Below are 21,473 nucleotides of genomic sequence, written 5' to 3' on the forward strand. Positions count from 1 at the left end.
ATTTGCCTTTATCTCTCTCAGTCTCTGAGTGTCAGTGGAATTTTCCAGAGACTACATGATGTGTGCCTACTTCATCACTCTGACAGCTAATGGAATGTGTGCTGTGTATTCCATTGTGATGTAGCTCTGCGGCAGAGGTTTATGGTATGAAGCAGTGCATTTTCAGAGATTAACTCAGTTTGTTCTCAGTACTTTTACTGTGCTCTTACTATTAATAGCTGTCTTTGATTATTCCTGCTGTAATCTCTGTACCCTCATTGTTGTTCAATAAATTCTTACTTTGAACCCCAAAGTTTCCCTTGCAACCTACACAGAAGCACAAAACGAGGAGGTACTACTTATTCCTTTGTTTCACAGCAATATTTTTAAGTCTTCAAATAAAAACAAATTTTAATTTTAATTGAAACTCATTTTACACTTTAATAATATATTATCTTGTTCTAAAAGAAAATTTATTTATAATACTTTTTTCTAATTTAGGGATGAATTGTCAAAATGGGATTAGAAGGCTTACCTTCTCACCAGCCTGGCCAACATGGTGAAATCCTATCTCTACTAAAAATACAAAAATTAGCTGGGTGTGGTGGTGCATGCCTGTAATCCCAGCTACTTGGGAGGCTGAGGCAGGAGAATCACTTGAACCCAGGAGGCGGAGGTTGCAGCGAGCCAAGATCGTGCCACTGCGCTCCAGCCTGGGCTACAGAGCAAGACTCTGTCTTGAAAAAAAAAAGGCTTACCTTCTCAGCCTATAACTGCACTATCTGTCTATATCTGAGGATGCTGAAAAAAGTGAAACTGACATATCAGACAGTCTTTTGACTCATGGAAGGGAAGAATCTACTCTACAGAAACTGGGTAAAATTATGAATAAGAAGTGAAATTATGATGAAAGCCATCTTTCTCTTGACTTTATGGATGTTAATAACTTACCTTTTTGTGCGTTATGCAATGGAACATTTTGAAATAATATTTATGGTGCCAGTTAAGTTGTAGTGTCTCATTGAGACAAATCATTCACAGTATGAAGAAAAGAGAATTGAATATTTAAACTTATACATGATAAGCTCATTAAAAGTCAAACAGTGTTTATTACATCTTTTCAAACCAGACATGAAAAACCCAGTGAAGCATCTTACAGGGTTAGTTATGCACCCCTGGCTGGAGAAGTACACATCCTAGCTGAGAGATAGTTGTACTGTTGACATTGCAGAATGCTTACTAGATGAAAAGTCAGTAAAGGAAATAACAGCACTGCCACTTTGCAATGACAGAGTAACTCATCCAATTAAGAGATCTGACTGCAATATGAAGACTGGCCTGATATCTCATCTGAAATACATATTTTGCTTTACAAATGAGTGAATCTCCAGATATAGATGGACTTGCCAGTTTGCCTGTATTTGTCTGTTATCAGCACAATAAATCATCAAAAATCTTCTTTTCTGTGAATTTTTGGCAACAATATACAAGAGGTGCTGAAATATTCAAAGTACTAAATAATTTTTTGAATAATATCCTGTAATTACCGTGTTAACATTTGCACTGACGTTACAAAAGCAGTGGTGGGTAACACTGCTGGTGCCTTAGCAGGAATCAAGGCAGTAGCTCCAAACTGCTAGTAGTCGTTACATCTTTCACCTTCATGCATTAGCAGGAAAATGAGAAAAGCCAGTTTCACTTAAGAATGTCCTTGATAAAGCAGTAAACATTAATTTCATTAAATCCCAACCCTCAGTATGCATGATTTCAATATCCTGCATTATGAAATGAGCAATATCCATAAAGCACCATTCACAATAGATAGCTGGAGGAAAACCCTCTGGGCCATTATGAGAGTTGTATGTAAGCTGAATTGGCCTTGTTCACGACACTCCATTTTTACTTGATAGAAGGACTGACAGACAAACGATGGTTATTCAGACTTGGATACCTGGCAGACATTCTCTAGAAAATGAATGGAGTGAGCCTATCATTTCAGGGAAAACAACTAGCAGTATTTGTGGCCAAGGATAAAATTCAAACTTTCAAGTAAAAATTGGGATTAGGGAAAACTTGTATCTACTACCTCACGGTAGTAGATACTACTTAAATACTTAAAAACTTTTTAGATGACATCAGTGGTGATATTAACAAATGTGATATTATATAAGGAAATGTTTCAACATTTGGAAGATCTGTAACTCTCAAGAAACCAACATTTTCCAATAACCAATGCATTATATTACAAGATCACATAATATGGGTAAAGAATTCACACAAAGTGCAAGATAGACCAATGAATTTTAATGTAACAGAGAACAAAAAGTTTAAGAAACTACCATTTGTTACAAGAAAACTATCATTTGTTAAAAGAAAATCCACAATTTATCTGAAAAGACTATTTTTTCCCTTTTCCAAGTACATCTGTGTGAGGTCAGATTTCCTTAATCTGTTTCAACCGAAACAGCATATTGCAAATTGACTGAAGGCAGATACAGATGAGAATCCCTTTGTCTCCTACTAAACAAGACATTAAAGTGACTTGCTAACATGTAAAACTGTCATTATTTCCACTGGTTTTTTTGGTCAATATATTTTTTATAAAATCAGTCATATATAAAAACAGTCCTATGTGCCATGAGTTTATTATGGTTATTTAAAATGAATAAGTAAATACTTAATTCTCAGTTTTAATATTTAATATGGTAAATATCGGTACATATAACCCATATAAACAAAAGCATGTTGGGGTTTTCAATAACTTTTGTAAGTATAATGCAGTGCTGAATCCAGAAAAATTTGAGAATCACTACTGGCAGAAAATAGAATTTATTTGTTTCTTAATATATATTAATGCTACAAATTGTATTAACTATACAACATAACACTTTCCAGAATATTTTTCCTTTCTGTGCAAATGTTCTTATAAAAAGACATCTCTTCCTATCCCCCAACTCTTGCAATAACAAGTTATGACTGGGGTGACAATAAATCCAAACCACCTGACAGTGCCTCAGAGGTGAAGTAGTAATTACCAGCCACCTTTCCCTCTGGGCATTCTTTCACAAGTGAAAGGCTCCTGCTTCTATGATAAGTGTCAGTAATTTTCCACATCCTCTGGCAGTCTTGATAGTCACATAAAAGCCTTCTTCTACAACAGGTATTTTACTTCAGAGAAAATAATGGGTTCTAAAAGATTTCTTGAAAAGACCCTTGAGTAACACATATTTGCATCCAAAGTAAATATATAATCTTCATATGAGACTAAAATTTTTTAAACAGTCCAACAAAGCAAATTTTTGTCTAACAGTAGGAAAAAGGTATAAATACCTAAGAAACTAAAAAATGTGTAAGTCGGGCAGTTAGAAAATTAAAAATTTTAACTTCTAAATTTTTATCTATTTTTGAAGTTTCTATTAATTCCTCACTAGATCAGTGTTTTTATTAGCTTCAAAAAGAGTTCATTTTCAAAATAGGAGGATTAACTTTAAAAGTGCAGGACAGTTGAATGCATTCTTTCAAACAAGAATTAAGGATATCTGAACTAAAGGGCCTAAGAGGTACGTGACTGATAAATATGGTACTCCTCAAATTTCTTTCTCTGGCAGACCAAACAGATGATATGTAATGAATCATTGATTCACAAAAACCAAGGCTGCTTCTCAGCTGTTTGTAATCAGATACTTAAAAAGCTGTAATAGCATCACTAGATTTTCAAAAGGGCAATTTTCTTCTTAAAAAGAAACCCACTTATTTCTAAACATTGTCAAATGTCAAACCTGCTAAAATCCTTTTACATGTATTTTAAGATACAACAAAACACTGCATTTCTGTCTTTGTTCTGAAAGTGCTCCAGCATGTAAAAGTATTGAGAAAACAAGCTCTGGGTCTCCACAAATAGCTCTTGTCAAACGGGTTCGTGCAGATGACACGAGACATTCTTTGTCGTGCCCTTGCAATCTGCAGACAGCACAAGCAGAAGTTAACAGATTAACATTGACATCGGCACAGTTATGTATCCTTGTAGCCAGATGTGTATCTAGTATATCTGACACCAGATAGGATCACTTTTTAAGATCTCCTCTTCTATATGACAAAGTTATTCTCAATAGAAGTAATGAAATGAAATGAATAATGATAATGTCCAGAAAAGAATGTAGACATTAAAAATTTTCTTTCCCTGAACTTTGTATAATCATGCCAGTTTTTTTAAAAAGTAAAACAAATATTAGCATACAAAAAAAGGAAAAGTTAATAGATTCAAGTTTTGATTATATTAATATATTTAATAAAATTATAAACAAAGGGAATAACATACATAATGGTATGCTATAGTAAGAAATAATAATATTTGCTATTTCCAGCCTTACCTTCTAAAAATCTGTCAACAACTTTCTCAAAATTGATCTTTGGACATACATGTTCAATAAAGGGTATAGCCAGCTCTTTTGATTTATTTGTCATAGCTGATGGAAAAACACCTTTTATTAATTTTAACTCAGAAATGTTCTTCCAGATGAGGCCAGAGATATGCAAATATTTTAGAAAAGTATTAAACATAATAAGTTTGGTAGAGATTCATAATAATCCCACATCACATTAAACTCCAAAAAAATGCAGTCATATCCATGCCTTTGTTCTTTTGACTTTCATTCAAACAACTTACAAATGCCTCTGAGGTATAAAAAAAAAAAAAAAAATTCCCACTTCTCAAGTATTTCTTCTGTAAAATCAGAGAAAATGGCTAAATGATTATGAACACAGATACTATTTGATTCATTGCTGTAGAACAAGTGTCCAGTTCTCAGGGACAACAATTGGGGCGTTTGGCATTGCTATGTGGATTTCTCTGAGCAATGGAAAACCAGCAACTCTTTGTTGTTTCTCCTGGCACTCTTCTTCAAAATTTGATTCTTTTTTCTATGTAAATGTCAATTTCCTTATATTTTGTTGTTGCACAGTAAATAGGCTTCACCAAAATTTCTGTGTACTTATCTTCAAAGAAGACTTTTAAAGTTTGGTATTTCACTGTGCATTGTTCAAGATGGAGTCTATTTGCAAATATTTTTGTATCTGATTAATGTCATCTAAAACTACACCAGAAAAAAGATAATTCCAAAGAGAAAACCGCACACAGCAGAGAGGAATGTCTGAGCTGATTCACGTGTCCACATTTTCTTTGGATTACATGGTACTTCAGAGTTGAGATTAACTTTTCAAAATTTTTCTACTGTGGCCCGGCTTCATAATGAACCTTCCATCTTGTCTAGGAAAGCTTTTCTGCAGCTTTTCCCATCAATGAGGTGAGATGAGAAAGAATGAATACAATTTTTCCAAAGTTCTAAAAAAAAAAAGTCACACAGGAAAAAAAAAGTTTCCAAAAAAGCAAATTCCACAAGGCTCAGAGAATAATTTCCAAGTGGCTGAAATAAAATTTTGGATTAATTTCTTTGATTTTTGCATGAACTCCACAGTGAATACTGGCCACATATGCAGCATCTTTTATCCTGGACCATAGCAGAGGTTTATGAAATAATAATCCCATTCCTTGAAGCTATTTTCTGTGCATTCTGCAGCAGGTTTTCTGGAAATATGAGAATGACTCCTTTATCGCCATTCTACTACCTTCTGTATGACGAGTTCACACATTTGATCTCTGTTTAAAGTATCCAGAGTGTTGTCAAAAAGAATTCCAGCCAGGCAGTGGCTCATGCCTATAACCTCAACACTTTGGGAGGCTGAAGCAGGAGGATTGCTTGAGGACAGGGGTGTGAGACCAGCCTGGGCAACATGGCAGGCTGTGTTGCAACACCCACTTACTGTCTGCACCTAAGGCTAACTGCTCCCCATCTCTAGAAAAATAAAATAGGCAAGGCATGGTAGCATGTGCCTGTAGTAGTCCTAGCTACTCAGGAGGATAAGGTAGGAGGATCACTGGGGCCCAGAAGTTCAAAGCTGCAGTGAGCTATGAGCAGCCTGGGTGACAGAGTGAGCCCCTGTCTCTAAAAAGAACAAAATAATAATAATAATTCTAAAGTATTTTTTTCAGTATCTGCCACCCCCAACTAAAGCATACCACTGATGTCATGTTTTACTTTGACTCTTTCTTTAATTTTAAAACAACAAATTTAAAAGAATAAATTTCAATTCTAAAGACACTATTAAAATTAGTAGAATATACTTCATACATGAACTAAAATATGCACTTACCAAGCAAAATATTACACATCACACCTCAGAGTCCATAGCTTTCTCAATTGTAAATTTAAAGCATAAAAGTAACTCCAAGAGATCACATCGAATTGAAGTAACCTATGTTGAGTTTCTCCTTTTTTATAATCACTGTGCTATTGTTGTTTATTTCTAATCTGCAATGCTTTTAAACGCAGGCATGTATAGGTCAGGGAATGGAGGCACGAACTGTGTTCAAAACAAGTTCAAACAATTCCAAACTGTTATAAATTTGCTTTCAAAATGACTATATGAAGCTGAATCTTCATGTATCTGGGAATGACTGTATAACTAAGAGTACTCCAGGCCAGGTGCAGTGGCTCACTCCTATAATCCTAGCACTTTGGGAGGCAGAAGCGGGTGGATCACCTGAGGTCAGGAGTTTGAGACTAGCCTGACCAACATGGAGAAACCCCCATCTCTACTAAAAACACAAAAATGAGCCAGGCATCGTGGTGCATGCCTGTAATCCCAGCTACTCAGGAGGCTGAGGCAGAATAATCGCTTGAACCCGGGAGGCAGAGGTTGTGGTGAGCCGAGATTGCGCCATTGCACTCCAGCCTGGGCAACAAAAGACAACTCTGTCTCAAACAAACAAACAAAAAAGTACTCCAATTAACTTTCATGTAGAATATAATGTCTATTAGAGGATTGGTAATAAAAATGTGCCAAATCTAAGCATACATGTATATTATTAACATTCAAGAGTAACCAAACACATAGTTAAAACTTAGACCAACATATGATTGGTGGAGGGGGAGGGTAGGAGAAGTATTCTATCACTGGCATTATTTATTAATAGGATTGCCAGTATATAGTAATAATGAAAAACAGGCCAATCTATAGTCTACACACAATTCACCCACTTACTGTCTGCACCTAGGGCTAACTGCTCCCATGGCCCACCTGGAGAAGTCACTGCCTATAGCCACCTTGGAAATATTTAATAAAACTTCTGACAAGAATAAGGCCAAAAGGACAGTGTACTGGGTTGAACAGTGTCCCCCCAAAATTCATGTCCACCCAAAAATGCAACCTTATTTGGAAATAAAGTCTTTGCAAATATATTTAAATAGTTTAGTTAAAATGAGGTCATACTGGGCCCTAACCCAATGGCTGGTGTAGTTATAAGAAAAGGAAACAAGAGACACACACAAGGAGAAAGCTATATGATGGTGGAAACAGAGATCAGAGTGATGCATCTACAAGCCAAGGATTGCCAGCAATGATGAGAAGCTGGAAGGGGCAAGGAAGAATTCTTTCCCAGAGCCTTCGGAAGGAACACAGCTCTGCCGACACCTTGATTTTGGACTCCAGCCTCCAAGACTGTGAGAAAATAAATTTTAAGATACTCAGTTTATAGTAATTTGTAATAATAGACCTAGAAACCTAATACAGAAAGAGACACACTTCATAATCTCTGTGCCCTCTCAATACAAAAATACAACTTGATTATTCCTAATTCCATATTCTTTGGCTATGTACTTTTAAGGTCTTTAGAGAGCCAAGAGTAGCACTCAGAAAAAATTCCACTAGTATTATGTTGGTTTTTTGCCCTGTGCGATTTGCAAAGATGAAGACAGGAATTTAAGAAACAAAGAACAAAGTGACATTAAAAAAGAAAAAAAAAACTGAAAAAGAAAAAAAAATCCCAATTGTTTTTCTAATTGTAGTAGCCATGGACAATCATTCACCTCCTCTGGCTTGGGAACTATGAAATACAAGTTTTAATTGATTGTAGAATACTTATTATTACATCTATTTTCCTACAATAATTTAATCGGAGAATCTTGATCCCAGGAGCAAATGTACACAGCAACAGCCTTCTGCTGCTTTTAGCAAAACGATACCTTATACATAGAATACTTGGGAAATTCTTATAAAATAAATTAGGTGTAAGAGAAATATCAACTAATTGGTTTGCTGTTTTTCCATAAAGGCGAGCCATAATAAGCATTCAAAAATATGTATTAGTTCATTAAAACACGTTACCTAGTCAATTCAGTACAATCAATTAGTAGGATAAAAACACTCAGTTAACCTGGGCAGAAAATGGCAAAAACTGATTGGTCAGATTTTTTATTCCATTTACCCAGAGTATCCTCTCCCATTCCCACTTATACACAAAACTTTTTCTTTTGTTAAAAAATCAATTTGGTTTCCCAAACTGATAAAGCTAACTCTCCCAGACTCACATTCTAAGGTCCCTCATGCAATGATTTATTTGGCAGAATTTATGATAACCCAACATTTATTTTTTATTTTGTTATTTATTAATGTTTAAATTGCCTGTTGATATTTTCCCTATATTACCTCCCTTCTTGCTTAAACCATCTGCCCCAGTGTCACTCAACATAAGAAAATTCTCAGTCATTGAGATATTCTGCCATGTTCACAAAGAAATGTAGTCAGCCCTTTCCTCTCTCTCAAGTGTCTGCATTCTTTTCATGATTCCATACATTTCTGCCATATGGGCTGCATTCAAAATCTGTAACTTCCCCAGGACCTTTTGTCTGAGTCAGATATGCTGCTGTCTCCTGATATACTCAGTTAAAAAAAAAAAAAAAAAAATCCTAAACACGTTTCTAAGCTCAGTGGAAGAGGAGAGGCAAGAAACAAAGATATAAAACTGAAGCAAGATGGATTTCAATGAGGTATATTTAAAACAGAATTATTTTTGCATAAAGCAAGCCCAGGGTAACAATAAACAAAAGCAATAGAGGTGAAATAAGGAGGGGCTGGTGATGAGAAAACAGTGTTCAATGTCCTGTCTGACACAGTACCAAGTGCTGGTGAGTATGAGGAGCCTAGGCAAGCCTCATATAACCACTTTGGATGGCAGTTTAGTGTAATTTACAAAGCTGAACTCATGCATCCCCCATAATCATGCTATTCCACTCCCAGCAGATATGCCATTGGGGGCATATGTGCTCCGAGTGTTATATCAGTAATGTTTACAGCAGCATTACTTGGAATAGCCAAAACTGGCAACTACTCAAATTGCAATAGCAAAATGTGTAGTATAATAAAATTTTATACAACTTAAATAGACAAACTTACAGTTACACAGAACAATAAACAGCAGTCCCCCCTTATCTGCAGGGGATACGCTCCAAGACCCCCAGTAGGTGCCTGAAACTGCAGATAGTACCGAACCCCATATATACTATGACTTTTTCCGTCTGATAAAGGAGAAGGCTGCTGAGCGACTAACAGGTGGATAATGTATACAGCAAGGATATGCTCAACAAAGTGATGATTCATGTCCTAGACAAGACAGGGCAGGACAGCACAAGATTCCATCATGCTACTCAGAACAGTGAGCAATTTAAAACTCATGAATTGCTTATTTCTGGAGTTTTCTATTTACTATTTTCAGACCACAGTTGACCATGGGTAACTGAAACCACAGATAAGGAGGCACTACTGTACCTAAATGTCAAAAACATAATGTTGAGCCAAATTAGCCACACACTAAAAAATACATGCTATATGGTTCCATGTACATAAAATTCAAAAAGAGACAAAAGTAACCTAGTGATGGATGTCAGGATAGTGGATCTTTGGGAAGGAAACAGGGGTCATTACTGGGGAGGCTCACAGAAGGGAGGGGAGAGTTTGAGGTGTGAAGTGCTAGTAATTAATGTTCTGTTTCTTGAACATGTTGACAGTACCTGAGTGTTCATTTTCTCATAATTCATTAAGCTTTTCACTTATGGCTTGTGTATTTTTCTGTATGTGTTATATTTCACAATAAATAAAAAATAAAATGTTGTTTGACCAAAACTCCCTAGCTTTCTTTCTCAGGCTTACTTTTTCACCCTAAAACTCCACTGACAAAAGTGTTTGCAAGTCTTATAGAAAGAAAATATACTTTAAATGGTCCTAGAGACCTTCAAAATTACCTCCATCCTCAAGCTGCATCCTTTCCTCCCATGTGTTATCTTTCACCACTATTACAACTAAAACAGAGTCCCCCATCCCAAAGTGAATCCATCCTCTTCTTATCTCCTACTTCCCAGAGACCTTGCCCTCTCAACTACCTCCCTGCTTTCTAACCCTTTTTAGTCTTTCCCTCGCTACTGGCCCCTTTCCATCAGGATTTTGCTGTTGCTTTCCATTCTCTTAATGGTATCCTTTTCTATGTTGAAATCATTGCAAACTTGTAATAAAGTTGCAACAATAATACAAAGAACTCCTATATATAATACAAAGAACCCAGAGACCCCCCCCATTCAAGTTTTCATCAGTTGCCCCAATAACATTATGACAAAAAAGATCACTGCACTGCACCCAGTTTGTACATAGTCTCTTCCACTGTGGGACAGTTCCTCAATATTTCCTTGACATTTTTGAAGATTATAGTAGATTGAAGACTGAAGACTGAAGGCCCTTGTGTCCTTTCAATGTGTCACATTATTATTGAGTACCTCCTTACTTCCTGGAACAGCAAGATATTTCAGGCTCCAGCTCGAGAATCAGTCATTTCTCCAAAGAGCCCTGATTGCTTTTAGCACGGAGTGGTATTCCAAATCAAGATATGGGTCCTAAATCCACTGACTGCTACTAGAGAGCCACTCTTCCCAGGCACTCTGAGAAAGAATTAGGAAATGTGTGAAAAGAGCTAGGAAATGTGTGTGTGTGTGTGTGTGTGTGTCTACCCACACATACACATGCATTTACACAGACATTTATTTCTCTATCTGTCTACACATACTGAAAATCATAACTTCATACTATTAGCTCCAATTTGAATCCACTGTAGCTTTCTCCCTTTCTATGTTGATACTACCTTTCTCCATTCATGAAAAGGCTGGCTTCCACCACTTCAATATATTTACTTATTTGTTCAGTTGCCTATGTGAAGCCAATCTGATCCCAACTAGCCACCATTACCACCCGGTCTAAGCATAGTTTCCAATCAGACATTTTCAGAAGAGTTGCCTATATTCACCGTCTTCACTTCCATACCTTGAGTCATTCCTCAACCCACTACAATTTGATTTCCATGCTGATCAAGGTGACCAGTAATCTCCTTGCCACCAAATCTAAAGGATCTTTCTCAATTCTTTTCTAACTTGAACTCCCTTGCAGCATTCAACACTCTGAACATTCTTTGCTTCTTAAAACTCTTTCCCTCTGGTTTCTGTGACTCCCCACTCAAATTGGTTTTCCCTCCACCTCGTCAACAATTCCTTCTTAGATTCTCCTACTGGCTTCTCCCCAAACCCCAACCTTACTAATTATGACTGCCTGGGGTTCTGTCCTAGCTCTTTTCTCTGTGCCATCCCTGAGGTATTTCATCGGCTACCATGGCTACAATTATCTACATTCTGCTGACTTACACATCTATATCCTTAACCCACATGCAATTCCTAAGCGTAAGATCTATCTAATGAAACACCCATCAAATATTATTCCTTGAGTGTCTCTCAATCACCCCACACAAAACACGTCTAACACTGAAATAATTTCCACCCAACCCCTTCCCCCAAACCTTCTCTTCTTTCTGAGTAATGTAACTCAATGAACAGAGTTGCCCTGCCTGTTCAGAGGCTGCCTGTTCAGCAGCCCAAACCAGCAACTGAGGAACCATTCTTAACTCCTTCTTTTTTCCCACCCCCACATCATCAAGCCTGCTGATGTTACATCCTAAATCTCTTTCAGATTTATTTCCTCAGCAGTTCTGTAGACCAACCAATCCTCATTTCTTTCTGAATCACCACCACAGTCTTCTAACTGGCCCCCTACTCTTGCCATTCTTCCAATCTGATCTACACAATCTTTGTAAGATATGCATATAATCCTTACCCCCTCCTTAAAATCCTTCCAAGAATCCCGGCAGCACTCAGGACAGTGCTTTTTCCTTCACGTGGCTCACTAGGCCCTGCAGGACCTTGTCCAAGCTACTTTTACAACACTATCTCTTGTTCTTCAACTTCAAACTCAACCACAACTGCATTGAAATTTCTTTCACTTCCGCAAACACACAACATCCTTTCTAGTTCTTGGGCCTTCACATTCTTTTCCCTCTGCCTCTTTGCTACATTACTCAGCCAAATTCTACTTATCCCTCAGGACACAGGCTCTGGGAATCTTCCCAGAATGCCCCTGCTCTGTACTTCCATGGCACTCTCTACATCTCTAGAGTGCTAATATATTCCAAAGGCTCATTTAATGATTGAACTTCCCAATCAGATTATTAGCTCTACTAAGGTCTCAGAGAGAAACAGAAGCAGTGTCTTAGTCACAGCTCTATCACCAGCACCTAGCAAAATAGCCAAAACACAGTAGGTGTGCCCTAAGTATTTACTGAATGAATCAGCCTCAAAAATAGCAACTCTACGTCAGCCACAGCCAAAGAGCACATTTCACACACACGCATTAACTCAAGGTGTGGGGCATTACATCCTCCTTCACTCCTGTTGCTGCTCGATTCAAAGGCTGGCATCTTTATGTGTAATGAACAATAATACAATCATATTAGCCTGAACGTAAAAGAATTATTTCCCTTAGAAAAAGACAGAAGTTCCTCTTCTTTCTCTATAGTAAGTTGGAATGACTCATTATTTTTTACATTTTCATGAAAACAACACACAACAAACTCACTGTGTGAGACAGCACATGTCCTCTCAGCCAAGAGGGGTACAATAAGAGTGAATGCTTTGGCCCTTAAGACGGGTCCAGGATGTTCTCCCTGTACATAACTCTGTGCATGTGCGTGCGCGTGCACACACACACACACACACACTCTCTCTCCCCCTCTCTCACACACACACATACACACACACACACACTCTCTCTCTCTCCCCTCGCCCCTCTCTCTCACACACACACACACACACACATTCACAGTGTCTCAGAAAATACACAGCATGACTGAACAAAAGAAAAACAGAAAATGCACTCCTGAAGGACATATCTCCATCCTCAGCATGTTGTCTGGCCCACAGGAGAGGAAATACCAAATGTGAGAGGTGACACCAGCCAACTATAAACACTGAAGCTGGTGTCTGGGAGAGGAGATCTTTGAAGAGGGTTAATACCATTTCTATTAACTATATGCCATGACTCTTATAAGCCAGATCCAAGCCATCTCGTTCTTATTGTCCCTATTTTACATATTTCGAGATTAAGTAAGTAGCCTATAGCTAATAAATAACAAAGTGCAGTTCTTTCCAATGCCTAGTGCTATATCCTAAAATGGGTAAAACTGAAAACACCAGTAGAAGCACCTTATTCAGAAAAATGAAGAAGAATGTCAGAGGAAATAAATAAAAGTTAAAAATTATTGGTTCTGGGGAGTAGGAAGTAAGAATAGGAAGTGACGGGCAAGAGGTCTTATTTTTCATATAAACTTACTAGTAATATTTGAGTTTTAAAATTACACATGTATTATTTTGATATAAGGTACAATTTTAAATCATAGCAGGAGACTACTTATTGACAAAATAATATCTAAAGTATGATCCATTTAAAAATATAAGGCCGGGCGCAGTGGCTCACACCTGTAATCCCAGCACTCTGGGAGGTCAAGGCGGTAGATCACTTGATATCAGGAATTCAAGACCAGCCTGGTCAACATGGTGAAACCCCATCTCTACTAAAAATACAAAAGTTAGCTGGGCGTGGTGGCGGGTGCCTGTAATCCCAGCTACTCGGGAGGCTGAGGCAGGAGAATTGCTTGAACCCAGGAGGTGGAGGTTGCAGTAAGCCAAGATTGCCCCATTGCACTCCAGCCTGAGTGACAGAGCAAGAATCTGTCTCAAAAAAAAAAAATATATATATATATATATATATATATATGTATGTATGTATATACACACACACAGAGAGAGAAGCTTTTGAATGCTGTTACTAGAGATGATCTCTGATGGGTGGGGACATAAGAGTTTTGACGGTTTCTTCTTTTCCCATGAAGATCTGTATTACTATTTTTAAAAGAAATAAAATTATTTCACAAAATATTTTAAATTACTTACTCACCTTAGCTGATTTTTCAATATTTAAGCCTCCATCCAGTTCAAAAAGAATAGTCATGTTGTACCCAGTCTGGTTTCCATGTCCATGAGGCCACCAAGTTTCTACAGTAATATTCTTTTAAGAAAATTAAAAAGTCACTCTAATATGTCATATTTTCAGCAAAAAAGGCTCAAAGCATTACATCAATTTCTCAAATAGTCAAGTACAAAACTCTAGGTTCTAAAACAATGTAAATCTCCCTACCTATATTATGCCAAATCAGACCAATTCATTGATAATATTTAAAAATCAGCATGCTGGGAATCTAGCATGGATCAATACATCAAAAGCAAAAGGAAAGAACAGAATAACATGAGTGTTCAGAAAAGCAACTCTCCCTATCTCTAACACCGAGCTTACATTTATTCCACATTCTTAACACTTAAAATGGGACTCTGAAGTTGACTCTTCTTTCAAGCCAAAAACTAAAAATCATTTTGAGTTCTTACTTTATCTCAACAGTTACTGAATGTTATTTTGCTCCACCTTTTTCAGTACACAATTATCAATTAGAGGAATAGAAAAAAGAAAAAGAAAAGATAAAAATAATCCATTCTACCTTGATGTATGAAAGATCATGAGTTTAGAATTAAAATTATGCATGTAGAATAAGTATCAATAATCAAAATAATTGACAAGTACCAAAAATAACCACTGCTATTTAAATATAATCCATAGAATGTATTTTGGCTTTAGGATACTAAAAATACTACAGAAAATTAAAATATAATGATAAAATGAGAGGAAGAACTGCCAAATTAATGATATATTCTCTATTTTCTTAATCTTAAAATTTGAGAAAATCATTCTTTGGCTCATACTCACAGAAAGTATATGAGAGACTAAAAATAGAGAAGAAAACGACAAATATAAGCAGAGAAAGTAGATTTTTCTTTCATACTTAGTCCCTCCTTTCTAATCATTTCTTTAGCACAGGTATTGCTTTTCATCCAGTGCTTCTCAGGAAGTACCATCATTTACCTTGCTAATGTTCACAAATAGCTCAACAATCCTTTTCCCAGGCTGAAGTTCAATGTTGTATGTCTGTTGTGTTTGCAGTTTAGGGATGGCTACGATCACTTGACCACCAACTGGCTTTGAGCTGACAACATCAAATGCAGACTCTATTTCCAGATTCCACTCCTGGGCACTCTTATCTAAAATATAAAAAGAAAAAGAAATATATATATATATAATATGCTAAGCATTATCACTGCACTTCTCAGGATTCATTGAAGGTAAGACTAAAGCAGCTTCAAACCCAGTACATGCTCCACAATGCTGTCATAATCAAAACTTCATGGAAATTTTCTTTTAATCTTCAGTTTAATCCTTCATTCTGAAGAAGAATAACAAAAATGATATATTTTATATAGACTTCCACTCTAAAAATGTTATGATTGTAAGTCATAAAAACTTTATGGAGCATAAACAGAAAATGACAAATGGAAAGATAAAATAAATTTTCCAAGAATAATACACATTTGTTCCTTTTTATTAAGTAAAAATACTTTATAAAGTGAAAAGTAATAGTATTTTACTTTATAATGTAAATGGGTTTTAAAGTTATGTAATAAAGTATAAATTTATATGTATTAAAATTAATCAAATGTGAAAAAATAAAGTTATACTTTAAACGTAGATAATTTATCCAAAAAATATTTCCTGAGGACTTTCTATGTGCCATATACTCTGCTAAGTGATGGGAATTAAATGGTGACCAGGATAAACATGGCCCCTACTCTCATGAACTAAAAGTCTATAGACAAATTCAAAAGCATAATACTATCAGGACAGGAGAAATAAAAGGTTGTCCTGAGAAATAAAAACAGAACAACAGGAAGCACAGCTAATACAGAGAGGGTGAAGGAAGGCTTTCTCTCTTTTCTTTTCTTTTTTTTTTTTTTTTGACACAGGGTCTCACTCTGTTGCCCCGGGAGTCGCACAATCATAGCTCACTGTAGCTTTGAACTCCTGGGCTCAAGTGATCCTCTTGCCTCAGCCTTCTGAGCAGCTGACACTATAGGCATGTGCCACCCACCTAGCTAATTTTTTTTTTTTACTATTTGTAAAGATGAGGTCTCACTTTGTTGTCCAGGTTAGTCTTGAACTCCTGGCCTCAAGCAATCCTCCAGCCTCCACCTCCCAAAGCACTGGGATTATAGGTATGAGCCACCATGCCTGGCCAAGGAACGCTTTCATTAGAAAGTGGTATCTAGCTGAGACCAGAAGGATGCCTCAGCTAAGTACAGAGGAAGCTGAAAAGGATTCTGGGCACAGAGAAGCATGTGAAGGCCCACGAGTGAGAGAGCAATGCCATAACAAGGAGAACAAGGAACTTGGGCAATAACAAAATTGATGAGGGGGTCAGCATAATTGAAAACTTGAGCACGGTCCAAATGACACTGGGTCTTTTTGAACAGCTAAGGAGTCTAGCAATTTCACCCCAGATCAATGTGGAGTCATTGAAGATTTTTCATCAAAGACTGTGACCAGATTTGCATTTTATAAGAATTGCTAAGGGTCCCAGCACAGTGATATACAAGGATGAATATGAAAGAAGCAGAAAGATATAAAATCTCTCTGTGTACAAAAAGCCCCAGAAAATGCCGCTTGGAAAAGTCAGGAACAGAGAGGAGGCAAAAAAGAGTGTTGATCAGAAAGAAGAGAAAACAAGACCAAAGAGGAGAGTTATAGGGAAAGAAGAAAGATGAGGGATGAACTTTGGGTGCGGAGTTTGGGGTTGTCAGAATGTTTCGAAGGGGTTTTGAAGTAGAGTTTTATATATGTGCAGTATGACTCTGTCCTCCATTTCCTGTTAAATTTACATTGTTTGTATAATGTCTCTGGGTTTGGGTTTGTGTTTAGTTTTTATTTTTAAACAAGATAAAGCACTGGGACAGGCTTGGGACAAGAGCTGGGTGGAAAAACAGACCGTTTTTTAAAGTTACGCAGAAGAAACTGGTGATGAGATCTCAAAAAAGCTTGGAGGTACAGGGGGTTAGAGTCAGCAAAAAATGTTCTCATTCTTTGCTGCCACAGAAAGAAAGGAGAAGAGCAGTGACTGTGCAGAGGTACTTAAGTTTCTATGATTCGTGGCAAAGTATGGATGGAGTTCCTATTTAGTGGCTTCTATTTTTCTCCAAAGGAAGGGGAGGGGAGAAGGCTACTAGCTGAGAAGTATCTTAGAGACCTTTCTCCTACAAATAAAGAAGAGATTAATAATCATGGCTTTGCTGCAAAAGAAGAAAAAAAAGCTAGGTTTCTATGCTGATCAATGACAAAAGACGTTATAACCGGCACTGTTTACAACTGTAGGAGCACACCAGGCCTGTTCTAAAGATGACCCCAGCACAGTTTATCATTTGCATCTCCCATCAGCCAAAAGCATAGATTTGATGCACATTGAAGTAAAATTAATCCTGGACTTAAGAACTATTTTTGTTTATTAAGTGATTTATTCTGAGAAATACTAGTCGATGAGCCCTGAATTAGGTTTGTTCTGATCTAGTTAATTTTGCAGGTTACTTACCGATAGCCTCCAGGTTTTGAATCTATCAGCTGGTAGATCACCTAGTCTACTCGCTCACCAGTGTTTAATTTCCTCTATTCAATAGGTTGTCAAACTATGGTCTTTGGGACAAATCTAGCCCACCTCTTGTTTTTCTAAATAAACTTTTATTGGAACACAGATGCTATGGACTAAATGGTGGACTCCTCCCCTAAAATTCTTATGTTGAAGCCCTAACCTCCAGCTTTTTAGGAAGTAATAAGGGTGGGGCAGTAATCTGTTAGGACTGCAGCCTTACAAGAAGAGGAAGAAATAGATATCCGTCTCTCTCTCTACTATGTGAGGACATAGCAAGAAGGCATCTGTCTGCAAGCCAGGAAACAAGCCCTCACTGGAAACCAAATTGGCCAACACCTTTATCTCAGACTTCTCAGCTGCCAGAACTATGAGAAATAAAATTCTGTTATTTAAGCCACTCTGCCTATGGTATTTTCTTAGGGCAGCCAGAGCAGACTAACTTAATAGTCATGCTCATTTGTTTACTTATTGTCTTTGGTTGCCTTTGCAATACAACAATAGAGTTGAGTAGTTGTGACAGATGCCTAAACTATTTTACTATGTGATCCTTAACAGAAAAAGTTTGCTAATCCCTGCCCTAGAATATTACCCCCAAAAAAGGCCATTCCAACCTTTCTTTAAATTATCTCTAATGACAAAAAACCTCTGCCTCACAAAATAGCCTTCCCATTTTTGTCAGGCTTGGCTATTGTAAAGACTCCCTTTACACTGAATTTGAAATATACTTCTCCTTAATATCCACCTAAAGATTTTAGCTCTGTCCTTTGAGCACCTCCTACCAACCAAGCAGGCTCCTGTGTTGTTTTCTGTTACTTCTTCTTTGGTAGAAGAATCAGCTGTTAGTGACAGCCTCTGACAGGAAAACAAACAATGCAATCCTCAAAGGTCATTGGCAAAATTCCCCAGTTTCTCTTGCTTTGAACTTGGAAGGTTCTCGAGCAAGTCCGCACTCCTCCAGAGCATCACCCGTTAACACCCCTGGGAACTACTAAATGAAAAAACTAAGGTTGTAGAATTAAAAACACAGTATGAAGATCTACAAGCCTACAAAGTTATCACCAGATATACTTAATAACATATATTTCCCCTCTCCTCTTCTTTCAAATAGAGTAAACCCCTTCCTTCCAGTAGCAAATGGAAAAGTAGGTAATTTAGGTTCACAAGGCGCAAAGTCTTAAATAACCAGTAGTTTTCCTGATGTTCTTTGGTCACTCCTTTTCACTTGCTAAATTAAATTTATAAATTGCATAATCCTATTTGTAGTTAAGAAGAACTCCATCTTATAAATTAAGCCCCATTTCTAGAATACAGCTTCCTATCATCTCTCTCCTAGCATTAATAAGTCACCATGTCCTGAAGAACACTTATCATCACCAGCTCTCCTGAAGTAAAATGCAAGATCATTTCAAAAATAGATGAAGTACTGGGGGTGAGGGCAGGAAAGAAGGATTGCTACATCTTCTAGAATCCCCTACAGAGCTCATCCTTCCAATCACACCACCAAGTTCTGCATCCTCTCTTCACTTTGACTAAACAACTCTGGGCACAAAGGGGACAGGAATTCTTTATCAAAACAGGTGGAAAGGCAATGCTGGCCGGCCCTCTCCACAATTCGAGGCCTTGAGGCCCTCCCTGGCCTGAAGGCTTATTGGTGTCCTCGCTGATGTCCTATGCCCAAGCAGAAGAGATTATGTTCTATAGTTTGTTCATATAACCTCAATCAGGAAAGCAACCCAGAGGATGGTAGAGAATGTGGTTCTGGCCACTAATTCGCTTTAAGGTTTTCCCAGAGATGACTCAGTGAGGGTTCTTTAAAAAAAAAAAAAAACAAAGAGCACAATGTGTCTGACCTGGATGGGAATTTGTAGAAAGGGTAAACAGCTACATAGCCTAGATTAATGTATACTGCTCCTTCGTTCAGAGTATCACAAGACAACTCTAGCTCGTGTAGATGTGTCCAGTACATCAGCCTTCAAAATCCTCTCAAATATGCCAGCTTCCTCTTATATTCTCATACAGTCTACTCCTTTGTTAAGATGTAGTTGGGGGGGATAAAACAGCCAAAAAAAAAAAAAAAGCTTTATTCAATTGTCTAGGAGAAAAAGGTATAAGGAGAGATATAGAAAGTAGAAAAACAAGAGGACTCAGTTACATTACTTCAAGTGTATCAAAAAGTAACAGGAAGACATACTCCCAAACTATATGCTAAGCCTTGCTTTAATTGATTGTAATAAAGACTCAAGTATCAATGTTTTCATCTAGTCATGTGATGTCTAGTTTCAAGAAAAACTGGGTTGTTCCACACTTATACCCTCACTAGGTGGTAACGACTATTCTAATTTACAAACAAAGGAAAAGAACCACAAAATGTTCGAGGTAGAAGAAACTTGGAGATGCTCTCGTCACTTTGCAGATGTTTCTGAGGCCCTGACTGCAGCACTTCCCTCTTGAGCCAATGGACAGGCTGAGGGTCCAGGTTTCCTAACTCTGGTGCTCTCGACTTTCCATGAGCCTCTCGCAGCGATGCCTACCAAAAGGAATGACACTCACAGGTACACAGTGATTGACATTTGTATATGAATAATGAGGAAAAGCAAAAGCAAAGGTACTTTTTGCCTTTCAGAGTCCTAAAGCCAAATGTCGAATATATTCAATGTAAAACAAAGCATTTTGGGGGCACTGTAACAATAAAATGTTAGCCTCTCATAAGAGGTCTCTGTAAAAAAGAATACTGAAATGGGCCGGGTGTAGTGGCTCATGCCTATAGTCCCAGCACTTTGGTAGGCTGAGGCAGGAGGATCTCTTGAGCCCAGGTGTTTGAGACCAGCCTGGGCTACATAATGAGACCCCATCTCTAAAAATAATTTTAAAATTAGCTGGGTGTGGTGGCACACCTGTGGTCCCAGCTACTTGAGCGGCTGAGATAAGAGGATCGCTTGAGCCCAGAAGGTCAAGGCTAACGTGAGCTGAGATCGCTCCACTACACTCCAGCCTGTGCAACAGCATGAGACTTTGTCTCAAAGTAAAAAAAGAAAGAACACTGAAATCTACAAACATAGAGCATATGTCTGACCCTCTGCTAAACGTATATTTATATGATGCCACAGTTCCTGTACTTATCAAAATAGTGTCTTTGTAACCTAAACTAGCTGATGAGGGCACTGAAATAGTTACGTGAGCATTTCTGTCAAGCAAATGAAATCTATTTCTTGAATAACTACTGTCTGTAAACCTTGACAGGCATTATAAATTATATCCCAATCCAAAAAGGCAAATATGTTGTCTCTAACTCTCTGAACATATTTAGAAAGACAAAATATACCCAAGTGTCACAGTTAAGAATACAGGATGGCATCGGGAACCACAAGAACTAGCAGGGCAGTGAAAGTTCAGAGGCAGGGCACATTCAAGTCAGCAAGGGATGAATCTGCAAACACTGGTAGATGAAAAAGATGCTTCATCTCATTGGGGGGAAAAGCTATTCAAAGATAGCTGCCTGGATTAGCTTTGCCCTGCTGAGCTCCTCACAGCTCCCCCTTGTGCAGGCTCTCTTCTTCCTCCATCTTTAATAGAATATGAAAAGCTGCAGGGAAAGGTAGTTATGTGCATTTAAAGAAACAGCAATGACACCAAATGAAATGAACAAGCCATG

General features: G+C 37.5%; 1 protein-coding gene across 1 annotated transcript in view; it reads right to left on the reverse strand.

Annotated features, from left to right (window-relative positions):
* MANBA (mannosidase beta) overlaps window positions 1-21,473 on the reverse strand; it is a 123,944-nt gene that overhangs the window by 42,223 nt on the left and 60,248 nt on the right. Inside the window, exons 6-7 of the mRNA XM_054485534.2 lie at window positions 15,214-15,389; window positions 14,197-14,307 (exon numbers count right to left, since the gene is read on the reverse strand). Coding sequence (XP_054341509.1) covers window positions 14,197-14,307; window positions 15,214-15,389 — 287 coding nt within the window. The remainder of the gene's footprint in view (window positions 1-14,196; window positions 14,308-15,213; window positions 15,390-21,473) is intronic.

Source organism: Pongo pygmaeus, chromosome 3, assembly GCF_028885625.2.
Source record: "Pongo pygmaeus isolate AG05252 chromosome 3, NHGRI_mPonPyg2-v2.0_pri, whole genome shotgun sequence".
Classification (NCBI taxonomy): domain Eukaryota; kingdom Metazoa; phylum Chordata; class Mammalia; order Primates; family Hominidae; genus Pongo; species Pongo pygmaeus.